The following is a 12,314-nucleotide window of genomic DNA, read 5'->3' on the forward strand; positions in this document are numbered from 1 at the left end:
CTGTAACACATTCCACAGGGGGAATGGCAGGGCTGCTGTGTTTTTAAACTCAGGGAGTTTTTAAATTGCCCTAATACAGCAAAATCTCTTGGGTTACACCCTTCTTTCTGCACAGTTCAGAAGTGATGTTGGCATTGTCTGCACACGCAGATCCTTACACTAGTCTAGACAGTTTAAGTGAAAGTCTTAAAAAAACAAAAGCATCCATGGTGCAAATAAATAGTCAAACGGTTTATCCCCTACCAGCGTATTTTGTCAAAATGGCTCTGGAGTACCAGCTACAAACTGTCCATTACCAGGACTTCTAAGGCAGAAATTGGCATTCTTCACCATAGTCTACAAACCAGAGTTTTGTGTCATACGGCTACAAGATTTATTTGGTATTTTAATCTATAAGTACACAAGGTTTCCACCAGTAAAAGCACAGGAATTTTCTGTGTGGTCATTGCCACTACTTACATATTGGACAAAGTAACACGTAGTATTGCATGTGAATAAACAAACTTTGGTTCTCTACCTGGAGAAGTCTTACGGACCGAGCTCTTTTACTTGTTAAACAATGGCTTGCAGAGGACAACAAGGCAGCTGAAGGCCACACTGAATGCTACACTCTGGAAAGTTCGGGACACTGTAGAACTTAATTAGTTTTTTGAAGGCACTTTTTTTGATCATCACCTCTTCAGGCAGCCTGGAAAGAATTCTGGCATTTGCATGAGACTCCTTCTCAGTGGCTGCTGCCTTGGGGTTACATTGCTCGAGACTACCAGTCATTGGCACACTGTTGCAGCTAAGGGAACGTGCTGTCTTTTTCTTGCCTTGAACAGACAAATAACTGAATAAAAAAGAAGTTAACTTATGTTTGGTAACATCCTGGACATCTTCTGGAAAACAGTCATCTAGAGGATCCCCTTGACCTCTCACTTGTTGACTAATCACACATGTACTGGGACTTGCTGCTGACTTCTTAGGCTGAACTACTATTTTTCTGGAAGGCATTTTGTGTTTTCCTCTATCTAGATAAAGCTGAGAATCATTACTAGTGGCATCAGAGCTAGGCTCAACTATCATATTAGGGATTATTCTTGACCCATCACCAGAATTGATGCAGTGCAACCCATAATTCTGGCTAACAATTTGGGCTGCAGTATGTTGAATGATGTTCCAGTCTTGCAGAATATCTTCCCTGGTTGTGAACTGAGATGTTACAGTAAAGCGAATGATGAATTTGTCACGAACAGTTGCTGGAACAAGGAAGAGCCTGCCAGAACTGCTTAGTTCTTTCAGGAGTTTTTCTGTCAGCCAGTTGGGACCCTGTTTTAAATATGAATAAGAAGAAAAAAAAAAAAAAAGACACTATAGTTAGAATTTCCAGCAACATCCAAGCATCATAAGAACTCCAGCATTACAAATTCTTACACAAAGTTCTTAATGTCTGGGGAGAGATCAGCTGTGGTCAATTATTCCAAAGAGACATGCAAAAGGCTCAGTCTTTACCTTTAGACGGAATACAACCAGTCCAAGATGTCTTGTGGCAGGAATTTCAAAGAGTGGATCACTTTTAACCAAGGATTCAAAGAATTTGGCTGTTTCAGTACCCTATAATTAAGGAAAAAAACCAGTAGTTATGTATTGGTTTGTCACAAACCCACTGTAAGACACTAAACTAAGTAGTTAAGAATTCCTTTCCTTACTAAAACACATCATTCCAATGCATGAATGGCAGCAAACAGAAGAATGACGACCAAGCTAAGAATTTAAAAGTCTGTCTCTATTCGCCCAAAACCTTGACAATGAATAAGAGTAACTGGACTACATATAGGAATTTTCTAGAAGAAGATTTGAAAACACAATGTGCCTTCTCAGATTAGTCTTTCTGCAGCAACAATTGATCCACAATATGATCCCTTTATTTATGCTCCAAAGACTTAAGACCATAAATTTTCATCGCAATGGGTTCAGCCATTCATCACAGCCTGCCTCCCTAACAGCTGCAACTTTGCCTCAAAGATCAGTACTTGGTCATGTGCAGAAGGCACTGACTGACCAAGTCGCTCTCCATCACCTATTGATTGCAGGAAGGGTACAGGAAATCTTTTGTCTACACAGTCAATCTTTCCAAATTACTTAACCAGTAAAATCAGCACCCACCGAGTGTCCACACGCAAGCTTTGTGTGCAAGAGGACTTGTTATGCCCTAGCTACCAGTAAGTGAACATCATACATTTATGCTCAGATTGTTAATTTACATACATGTCGGACATGAGCCTGAAGCTTCTTCACCCCAAATGAACGAATCACAAACCACAACTTCAAAGAACGAAATCGACGACTGAGTGGAATTTGCCAGTGCTGTGAAAAGACAACAGTTGACCAGCGAGTGCAAAAACAACAGAAAGGAGTGTCCCCTTACACTGCTGCCTCTGTCGCTTCAGACTTAGGTCAGAAATCTCTGTTGACACAAATCATTTCAAATTACTGAAAATCTGCTAAACCTAGGAAATAGCCATCAAAGAAATGCTCTATCTACACATTTTTCAATTAATTGCAAAAGTAATATTTTGGCAATTCCTCTTAATCTATGGCCTGGATATGCTTAGAATTTTTTGTTAATTACCAGCTAACAACATCTTTTTGCATTTAAAGAGCATTATCTATTTCAGATGTGTCCATTTACACTTTAGATCCGAGTGCTCAAATCAGTTCCTGTAATTTGCATATTTAAGTACCATCCTGAATTTTTTCCCAAAACAATTATAAACAGTGACTGCTGATGTAGGGCGAGACCCTTCCAGAGGAAGCAACACCTAATGCATGCAGAAGAGTGACAGAACATATAACGCAAATACTTCTAGGGAGCTACGCAATTATATGCAGAGTCCTATTTAACCGCAAGAGGGACTCACTGATAAATTTTTTCCACTCCTCTCCACACTCGCTCTAGTGAAAAGCACTATTGATTTCAAGGAAACAATTATCTTTTCAGGACCAGGGTGAGATCATAGCAGAAACAATTGGCAGTGAATATTCTTTTGTTTTCCTGTGCTGAAATCTGCTGTAAGACTGATCTAAAGTGAAATGCCTCCTTAGCTCTCCTATGAATATCTTAATGCGAAGAAAAATGTAATTCATTCTACTGCTGTTTTACAGCGTGGCACTTCCATCACTTACTCTTTTCTCTCTTTTAATACGTACCAGAGGTACAAGAAAATCAGCCAAAATGCCACCAGTAGGAATTACTTCAGCAACACAATGCACAGAAATGACCCTTCTAACTAAAAAGGCAAGGCTGGATCCCCATCTGTGTAAAAATAAGTATTTCAATCTCTATATTTTACATATAATTTTATAATTAATTTTCATAACCAGGGCTCACTTCAGCTTTATTACTTACTCTGCATTAGGATCTCAGTATAATTGCTTTTATGCTTTTATATAGTATGACCAGCTATAAGATAAGCAAGCTCCAGAGTGTGAGGAATTTTGTAGTCTGTCTGAACATTTTATATACAATTTAACTCAAATAACAACTTACCATGAAATCAACAGCAGCTCCTGAATTGGGATGTCTGAGGTAAACAGGGTTAACACTGAAGGTTTGATGTAGTTTGTATTTATCCTTAACCCTATCAAATGTAGAATGAACTGTATTTAGCAAAAATTATGCAGAGAAAAACTCTGCAATTTGCATGTTATCCTTTTGGTGGTGTTTGTGTTTTGCCTTTACTCACCAAAATCCAGTGCAGTCAAAATGAACCATCATCCATTTGGAAGGGTTAAAGGTAAAGGAATCTGCATATTCAATTCCATCCAAGAATAATCGAAATTCAGGGCATACAAATGCTGTTCCTGCATACGCAGCGTCAATATGAAGCCAGAGTCCCTCAGCATCACCTGTTGGAATTGAAATAGTTTTACGTAAGGGACAGAAGGAATCAAAGTACATGTTTAATCTCTCCTCTCTGAAAACTAGGTGCATGTTTTTGCAGAAGGCAGACAGGCTGACAACAAAATAGCAAGCAAGACAATTGACAATCTAGTTTTATTCTAAAGCTGTGGATCCAAAACATAGGATAATGCTGAAATCAGATGGTGTCTATAAGAAAATTCACTATTCCATATTTCATATGAGGCTTTTCAACATCTGATTTGTCTCACCTGCCTTTCTACTAAGTGAAATTCCCCAGTACAATGCCAGAATAAAGACACAGTGGCAAGCAAAAAAGACCCAGAGAGAGAATTGACGCTGACCCAACAAGAGAAAGTGCCACAGCAGCTACTTGTCAGAATTTAAGCCAGAATAAGGTCTGCAATCATGTAAAATCTACCTTTTGAACCAGTGGCTACAAAAGATGTCCTAGCAAACACCACCTTCAAAACGCCTTTGCTAGGTTAAATATTTATGTATCCATCCTACAGCAGTACTGCACTCTGTACTGTACAGTCTGTATTCCCTGAATAACCACATTAAAGATTTATCAGTTGGCAAATTTCATCCATCTTGAGTAGAATGTACTTTAGCATCCTAACCTAAATCTTATAAAAATCACTACGAAGTCTTGTGCTGAGTCCACTGATCTTTGAGACACATCTGAAAAACTCAGATCATTAGTGTTTCTGCTCTCCTTTGTTTTGGCACGAGAATTTCTCATTCTATCTTTTCTGTGCTATCATAGTTTGCAACTCGGGGGAGGGGAGGGGGAGGGGAGGGAAGACACTTAAAAGACACTTACAAATTGGACCCAGTTCTGAGAGATTGTCAAAAGCACAGACACCAGTTGTACCCAAAGTTGCACAAACCTAGAATAAAACAAACCTGTTAAGATGGCATTTTTTAAATAAATGGATGCAGCACTTTAAAAGTGGGTAGGCCATCACAGACAGTTGAAATGATACTAATTTTTTTTCCAATAAAATAGAAATTATTTTATGCATTTTAACTTCCAGCTAACATATTTAATTAATAAGGAATGTTTCAGATTAAATTTTACGTTGACATGAAGAACACAACACGATGTTGATACTCCCAACCAGAAAGCTTAACATACAAAGACTGGCACTAGGCCTTTCCTTCTGTCTTCTGCAATGGCTTTCTTCAAAGTTTCACCTCTGAGGGAAAAGTTCTCATCCACAGGCAGAAATTTAATCTTCACAAGAGAAATCAAGCCAGCCTTTTCTACAGAAGAATGTGCCTTTAAAAAAAAGAAAAACAGTAAGAAAGCAAGCTCTGAAGCTGAACAGCTGTGGTAAGTTATGGCCTTATAAAGACAGCAGGAAAAGCAGAGATAAGGTCCTTATTATAATCCATATTAATACAAGTCTGAAAGTTTCTTTGTGAGTAACTACAAGAAACTGTTACTCCAGTGAATGCTTATGTTCCATTTATTTGGGTTCTGGTCTCTAAACTGTAGTAACAGGCATCCTCACCTTGTGTTTGGAGAGCCATTTATCAGAACTCAGCTCTTAAAGGAGCCTCTAGAAATGGATCAACCTCAGTTTATTCCCTCCTCCCTGCCATAAGAAGGTAACTGCCCCCTGAAGCTGCTTACTTCTGGGCTGGGGTAGACCAAACCCCCTGATGAGAAAAAGCCCTTTTAGTTATACTAAGAGAGCCGGAACCAGTGTGTCTCCTGTTGCAGTTTTCACAGGGGAATACAACTGTTCAGTTCAGGAGTCCAAGGACAGAACAGGTTTGCAGGCAGAGCTGCAGTACTGTGTCAATGTTTCCTCCAAGAACAAGCACAGAGGCTCGGAATGGAGACCACAACCCCGAGCAGCACTGGAGTAATGCCCTCAGAATGCCTGTCCGAGTGGAAGGAGGCTGTGAAGAAACAAGAGCTGTAGCAGCACGAGATCAGCACCTACTTACTGCAGTTAAGGCTTTGTGACACAACAGGAAGGACGTGCAGAAATAAGTCACGTGAAACAGTCTCTTGAAGACTGCCAGGACCCTACAAAACCTCATCTCGCACAGATTTCGTTTCCCCATTTGCAGAAAGCAACATTGGAGGGGTTCGTTTATGCCTGTGACCATTCACGTTTGCGGTTTTGTCTTGGTACAGAAAGTCAAGTTCGCATTGTGTGGTCTGGACAAGACAGCAGAAGCAAATTTATTTTCTTTATAACCAAAAGAACCTACTTGATCAGATGCGTAAGCGATGAGGCGAGAATTGAGTGAGGACTCATCAGTGTCTGGCTCTGAAAGCTTCATCTCCAGAATTTTGTTTTTCCTTGCTGCTAGCAGTGCAACCAAGGTTGATTCACTCACAGTGCTCTGCAAAGACATTGCTCATTTACTGCAACACATTACTCCTTTATTGCTATTTTGTCAGGGATTTATGGATGTCATTGGGGTGCTCAGCTGCCCATCCCCTCTTTTCTACCACCGCTTTTCTGGGATGCAGTGAAAACTTGCTAGCTGATGAGCAGGTCCCTGGGCCAGCAACGCAAAATAAAGCCTTTTAGCTGCTGTATACTTTTAACATGCAGGACTGAAAGTTAGGGGGAGTAAATAAATCACATTTTCCTTTTGTTCTTCTACAGCTAAAATGCAGTATCTCCCATAAAAATGACGAACCTGAGCAAAGCTCCTTACAACACCACAGCGTCTCTGCACCGATTCCAGGGGATACTCATTTAGGCCTTGTGAAAGGAGGTAAAGGTTCAGGCCTTGACCTTGCAACTCTCAAAGTAGACATGAGAAAAAAGAAAAATAATTTCTTGCGTGGCTACGTACTGCTGGCAGAAGGAACAACAAGGATTCCTTCTCTAATTATGCAGGAATCACTTTAGTGAATAATTTGGCGATGTGAAACAGACCGAAGAAACCAAACCTAACTCTCCTCTGTCCTTATTAAGGCCACAAGAATACCTGTTCCTCATCCATAACACAACAGGACTAAAAGCAATACTAATTCCTGTTCTATAATCTTCTATATTTAATACTAAAATCTGTGAAAGTAATGTCAAATTGGGGTTCATCTCTATTCAGACCCATAGAGCAAATCTTGTTGGTTTTGCCTGCAGGAAAACTATCACCCAGAAGGAAAATCACCTGAGTGAAAACAAAATGTTGATGAGGCCACCTCTGATCTCCCCTACCTGTAATACTCCTCCACCCACACTGTCGGGATGGTGGTGCAGGAATTTATCTGGAAGGCCCAGCATTTTAGCCAACCAATCCATCACATTCATTTCCAGCTCTGTACAGGCTGGACTGGAGGCCTAGAAAAATAATTTTTAAAAAAGAGAATCAGCCTGTAATTCATCCTGCAAACACAGTAGGAGTATAACCCTTAGAGTAAACCACATATCACAGTCTAATTAATAGCTATTAACGGGTTTTAATTGCCTTGGGAGAAATCTCACCCAGATGCAACAAAGGCAGATGACCAGCTCTGTGACACTGGAGATGTAAGTAGCTCATTGTGTAAAGCTATAGCCCATACCTAGTTGAATACAACGCTACTGCAATAAAAATTATGTTGTTTGCTGAGTTCTGTACTACAGACCGCTAGGTTAAGGTCACAGATGAGGGTGAGTGCCAGGTACCTTGTTCATTCACAGCTGCTCTCTTAAAACCAAATACAGACTCCCACTAATCTCCTTAAAATGCTCTCTCCAGATGACCTGCATCACTCTCAGTGCTGAGCTTCTAAACTATCAATAATTTGAGAATCACTCATATAAAAAAAAAAATTCACAATGAGCTATTTGAGACGAAGCCCTGAAACTGCAATTCACCACACAAGTACAGGCTCTTGGTCCCTGAAGAGACAGAGCACTCATCTGTCTTCCAGCCGAGTTACGGGAGGCTTTTTGCAGAGTGGCAAAAGAAAGATGAAAGCCGTTCTGCAGTATCCAGCTTTCCACTTAAGAAAGAATCTGTTCACATTGCAAACTTAACAGAAATCTATCACAGCTAGATTGAGGGCACAGAAATGGGTGTTTCTGTGTATGCAATGAACTAATCTTATACAACTACATGAAGACTATAACCACCAATTTCTTTGAAGGTTTATGAGCTTCTACTGCTTTCTTACATGGAGACATAAGTCTACAAATCCAGGCAACTTCACCACTGGGGAAAACACTGGCTTCAGAACGCTACTGAGGTATGTAGAGTCATAACCAAGTAGCACTGTGTACCTGCTGCAGGAGGATACAAAATATTCAGACTGGGACAGGCCACTAAACAATTATTTTCCGAAGAGGAAAAATGGGAAATGTGTTCTCTCAAAGGAGCCGGAGAACTGGAACAGAGCCCAACGTAGCCTGCAGTCATGGATGGTGTCTCTTCTATTGCCTGCAGTGCTTGTGTAACCGTCTTGGCACTGAGACTAGATGACAGGGAACAATGCTCACAGTGGGATATGCAAAGGATTAGAAAACAGACATTTCTAGTGGTATATTTCTTTAATTCATTCTCACTACTAGGTAATGTTTACTCTTATATATCCTATTTATTTATTTTTCTAAGTGATGTTTGTCATTTATGCAAATGACATACAATTGGTTAAAGTAAATAATTATACTGACTCACAGAAGAAGAAAGAATGGCTATGACCTGCTCCCTGCATAATACACACAGGAGATAAATATCTAAAATAACAAAAAGAAAATTACCCATGTGAATCCCAAGCAGTTAATTGCATCAGCCAACATATCTCCAAGGAGTGAAGGCCAGGAAGTAAGAGCTGGAAAGTAGGCATGCATGTGTGGACTTTGCCAATGGACTACCTAGAACAGAATTATCTAGAAGTTAGGTCTGAAAACATCACAAAATTCTGCACATGATGTAGTGATTAGTATCTGTTTAAAGTGATGGAAAAGGATCATAGCAACATAATATGTGCAATTACAGATCTGCTAGCAGAAAGCTACAGAGATAGTAACAGGAGTGCAGCACTAGCGAATGATAATACCGGGTCGTTATTAGATAAATTCCAAATTACAGCAAAAGCATTTATCTGAATTAAACAGGCAGTCAAAGACTCAGAACAGGAAATAATGGTCTTTTGAACATGACACAACAGTCAGAAATATTTATCAAAACATTTATCTTCATACAGGGAACCCTCGCAACAAAATTGCTCTTACTTATTTCGTCAAACAATATCTTGCCTTCAGTCACACACACCAATTTACAAATCATATAGCCTCCCTCCTTACACTGAAGGAGCCTGTATGTGGGACACCAGCATAAGTATGTTTAATGTGAATACGTCTCCTACATCACACCAAGTTTCTGCAAACATCTGTAAAGAAAATTTTAAAATACACTTTGAAACAGCTTCTTACCTAAAACACTTAATTGGGTAATATGAACTCCTTTAGCAGAATCTGCAATACTTATGCACAAGAGGAAGGAGACCTTTACATGCAAGGAGACAAATCTTACAGGTACGTGACCCTGGACAAGAGACATTTCACCTTGCTGTGCCTGGGTTTTCACCTCTGAGATGATGCAGTTCAGCAGGCAGAGGGGTCTTGTGAAGCTAAATTCACCAGTGTCAGAAAATCACTATTCCCCTCTAAGCAAACATGAGTTATTCTTAATGTATAAAATACTTCAAAAATACATTTGGTCTGTCCCCTAAAATTGTACTTAGGAACACAACAGTAATCTCCAGAATCCTTCTGCAAACCTTATTCTATATTTTGGGCACTTTAGATACATGTTCTGTAGAACCTGTGCATTCCAGGATTTGGTGTTCACCCCAGGTAGTAATGGCTTTTTCTTGTGATTATACTTTATTTCTTACCCCAGGCATAATAATCTTCTCTATATCTCCAATGATGTTGTCCCAGCTGTCTGGGTCCATTGGGGCAGAATCTGGCAACTGGGCTCTCATGTAACCTGGCTGTACATCAGGAGTCACTCGTCTCTCTCTCACATTGCTCAGGTACTGGCAGATGTAGTCCACCATCTCCTTCCCTGCAAGAAGCAAACCAGTGCTTTGAGTTTCAATTGCAGGAAAACTAACAGGCTAGTACTTCATGCAATTTGTCATTAGCATTGGACAGGGCTTGGAATACTGCTCCGAGGACAGCCACAGGAACTAACCTTCCTCCTACACCCTACTTGTCCCATCTAATAATGTAGGGACACAGCTTCTAGAACAGGCTCCACGGGCACAGAACAGATCCACAGGGTTATTTCAGCGTTGCCACTGAATTAGTTCAAATGTACCTTTAAAATACAATCATGGTACAAGTACAGTTTAATTACTGATAGATTTTTTTGCCTACAAATTAACTGAAACTGCATTTCAGACATCATATTTTCCTAATTCCCTATGCTTCCCTGTCGTTACGGCATACCCCCTTTTGCATCTTCTGAAAAAAAACCTGCACAGGTCCACACCTTTTCTCCACTTTTTAGGCAACCTCCTCCAGCCCTGGCACCGAAGTTTGCTTCCCATCTCCAGAACTGTGCCAGTATCACTGAAGTTTCATGGTGTCATCCAGGGAAGAAACACTGTGCATAACCTCTTGGCACAAGTTTATTCAGAATCACAGTTCTGCAGCTTTCCCACAGTATTTTAAATTTAAGACCAAAAAAAGCCTCAGTCATCCACTGACTCCAAATCCATTAAACTCAACCCTGGAACACATTTTTGTCTCGGCCTCAGCAGATCTAATTCTCAAGGACATGTCTGCAAATGAAGAGTATGTATAGCCCATCCTAATTCTGGGTACCATTCCCAGCTCTACAACAGCAAATGCTACCTGTTTCCAAGAGCAAAGGATCACTCACCTCTCCGTCTGTACTCCTCAGGCTCCATGCAGATTCCTTCTAAAAGCACCTCTTCACACCTGGGCCACAACCTTTCAGGAGAGGTGGGCAGTTTGGTCTGGTGCCCTGCTAGCTGCTTCACCCTTTATAGCTCCCTTGCTCTCTCAGACTCACGCATTCTGGAAAAGGTTTAACGTAGGCAGGTTATTGGTGAGCGTTTATCTTAAACTCCTCCCAACTGAGGGCTTTTAGTCTCTCGTATGTTCTCATCTGCGCTCTTTTGATGTTTAAGAGTCTATCTCTAAGAGGGGCTGCCTCTGGGCTAACCCTTTCCTACTTTCAAATGATCTTTCAGAAGTCCCACAGTAATCCACGTCATAAATATATGACGCATTAACATCAGACTTGTGGGAAAGTAAAAGCTCAAGAGTTTCCAAAACCAAATAAAGGCAGACATGTTACTCTAGCACACTGAACAGTAGTCATTAAAACATGCCAGCAGCAAGAACAAATTTGACACTGCAGGCAAGGACTTTTCATCTAAAGAAAAAAAAAATAAAATTGTAGGACCGTGTTTTCCCGAGAGCATACCTACATCCCCCAAGGCTTCAGTCCCTACGCTGTCAGTCCCTTGCTGCTAGAAAGAAAGGCACTACAATTACTGCCAGTTCCAGAACTGCTGTACAAAGCTGCAATGATCCTGTGTGGACATCTTGCCCTTCCAGATAAGATGAGGTCACACTGCAGGGTGATGTTCCTCCACTGATACCACCCTAGATTGCTGAGCTGGGAAAACGTATCTTCCCCCCTCACTGCTCTTCCTTTCCTCACACATGATATGCATACGCACTGGGATTTGGCCTTAGATCTCCTGAATTCCTCCAACTCCTGCACCTGGATGATCCTCAGTTTGGAAGTGCATTCCCCCTTGTTCCAGCTGTAGTACCTGAGAATACATCCTGACCTCCTTGGCAGCATCACCTTTGTTTGACGCTGTATCCAATGTTGAGCACTTACTTTCACCAGAAGGAACGCACCTGCTCTACACTGATACCAGGCAGTCCTGGGAAAAAAGAGGTGGGACTTATGGACTAAGAACCAGAAAAAGAAATTATTACATTGTAAAGTATATGCTTGCCCTATTTTTGCTATACCCTAGGCTCCTGCTTAGGGCCGGCCCTGTTGGAGACAGGATACCCGGCTAGGCTGACACCCTTCCTCTGATACGTGACAGCAGTTTCTTTATTCTCATCATACAGAAGAGAACTGGCTGTCAGAGCAGCTTTGATTTTCTGCCACAGGTACTGTAACGCTGCCTAAATGCATTCATTATTCTAGGAAGTTGTTACATCTTTCTCCACCGCATACTTTCCACAGAACAGTGTGAAAACCTTTCCTAGTTTCTGCTGCGATTAGATATTTGAGAAAGAACCATTTCACAGATATGACAAAGATGCTCTGATACACGAACATCAGATTAATATACTGAAATAATAAAAAATATTGATAAAGGCACCGAAAGAACAAGCACAAGAAGTGCAAAAAACCCCCGTACTGTATGCATATTCATCTGCTTTAT

At 40.7% G+C, this 12,314-nt stretch overlaps 1 protein-coding gene across 4 annotated transcripts; it reads right to left on the reverse strand.

Annotated features, from left to right (window-relative positions):
• Window positions 1-49: 49 nt before the first annotated feature.
• HDC (histidine decarboxylase) lies at window positions 50-11,274 on the reverse strand. Of its 4 annotated transcripts, XM_040602113.1 has the most exons (12): window positions 10,757-11,273; window positions 9,762-9,934; window positions 8,623-8,736; window positions 7,099-7,221; window positions 6,137-6,271; window positions 5,046-5,189; window positions 4,731-4,797; window positions 3,729-3,891; window positions 3,533-3,623; window positions 2,251-2,349; window positions 1,495-1,596; window positions 51-1,311 (listed from the first exon to the last, which is right to left on the reverse strand). In XM_040602113.1, exons 1-12 carry the CDS (start codon window positions 10,782-10,784, stop codon window positions 553-555), a joined length of 1,998 nt encoding a protein of 665 aa, XP_040458047.1. In that variant the 5' UTR covers window positions 10,785-11,273; the 3' UTR covers window positions 51-552. The 4 variants fall into 4 exon arrangements, with proteins under 4 accessions (XP_040458049.1, XP_040458047.1, XP_040458048.1 ...); XM_040602115.1 differs by lacking the exon at window positions 7,099-7,221 and having other exon boundaries at window positions 50-1,311; window positions 10,757-11,274; XM_040602114.1 differs by lacking the exon at window positions 8,623-8,736.
• Between the last annotated feature and the right edge of the window lie 1,040 nt (window positions 11,275-12,314).

The sequence above is a fragment of the Falco naumanni genome, chromosome 7 (genome assembly GCF_017639655.2).
Source record: "Falco naumanni isolate bFalNau1 chromosome 7, bFalNau1.pat, whole genome shotgun sequence".
Classification (NCBI taxonomy): domain Eukaryota; kingdom Metazoa; phylum Chordata; class Aves; order Falconiformes; family Falconidae; genus Falco; species Falco naumanni.

Bases quoted from the DNA above. Each gene is read 5' to 3' on its own strand.
- HDC (XM_040602113.1), bottom strand. From the start codon at position 10,784: ATGGAGCCTGAGGAGTACAGACGGAGAG. The intron at 8,737-9,761 runs GTAAGAAATAAA...ATTCTGTTCTAG, and splicing joins AGAAGATTATTATGCCTGGG to GTAGTCCATTGGCAAAGTCC. The intron at 2,350-3,532 runs GTAAGTTGTTAT...GTCTTTTCACAG, and splicing joins GAGCTGCTGTTGATTTCATG to CACTGGCAAATTCCACTCAG.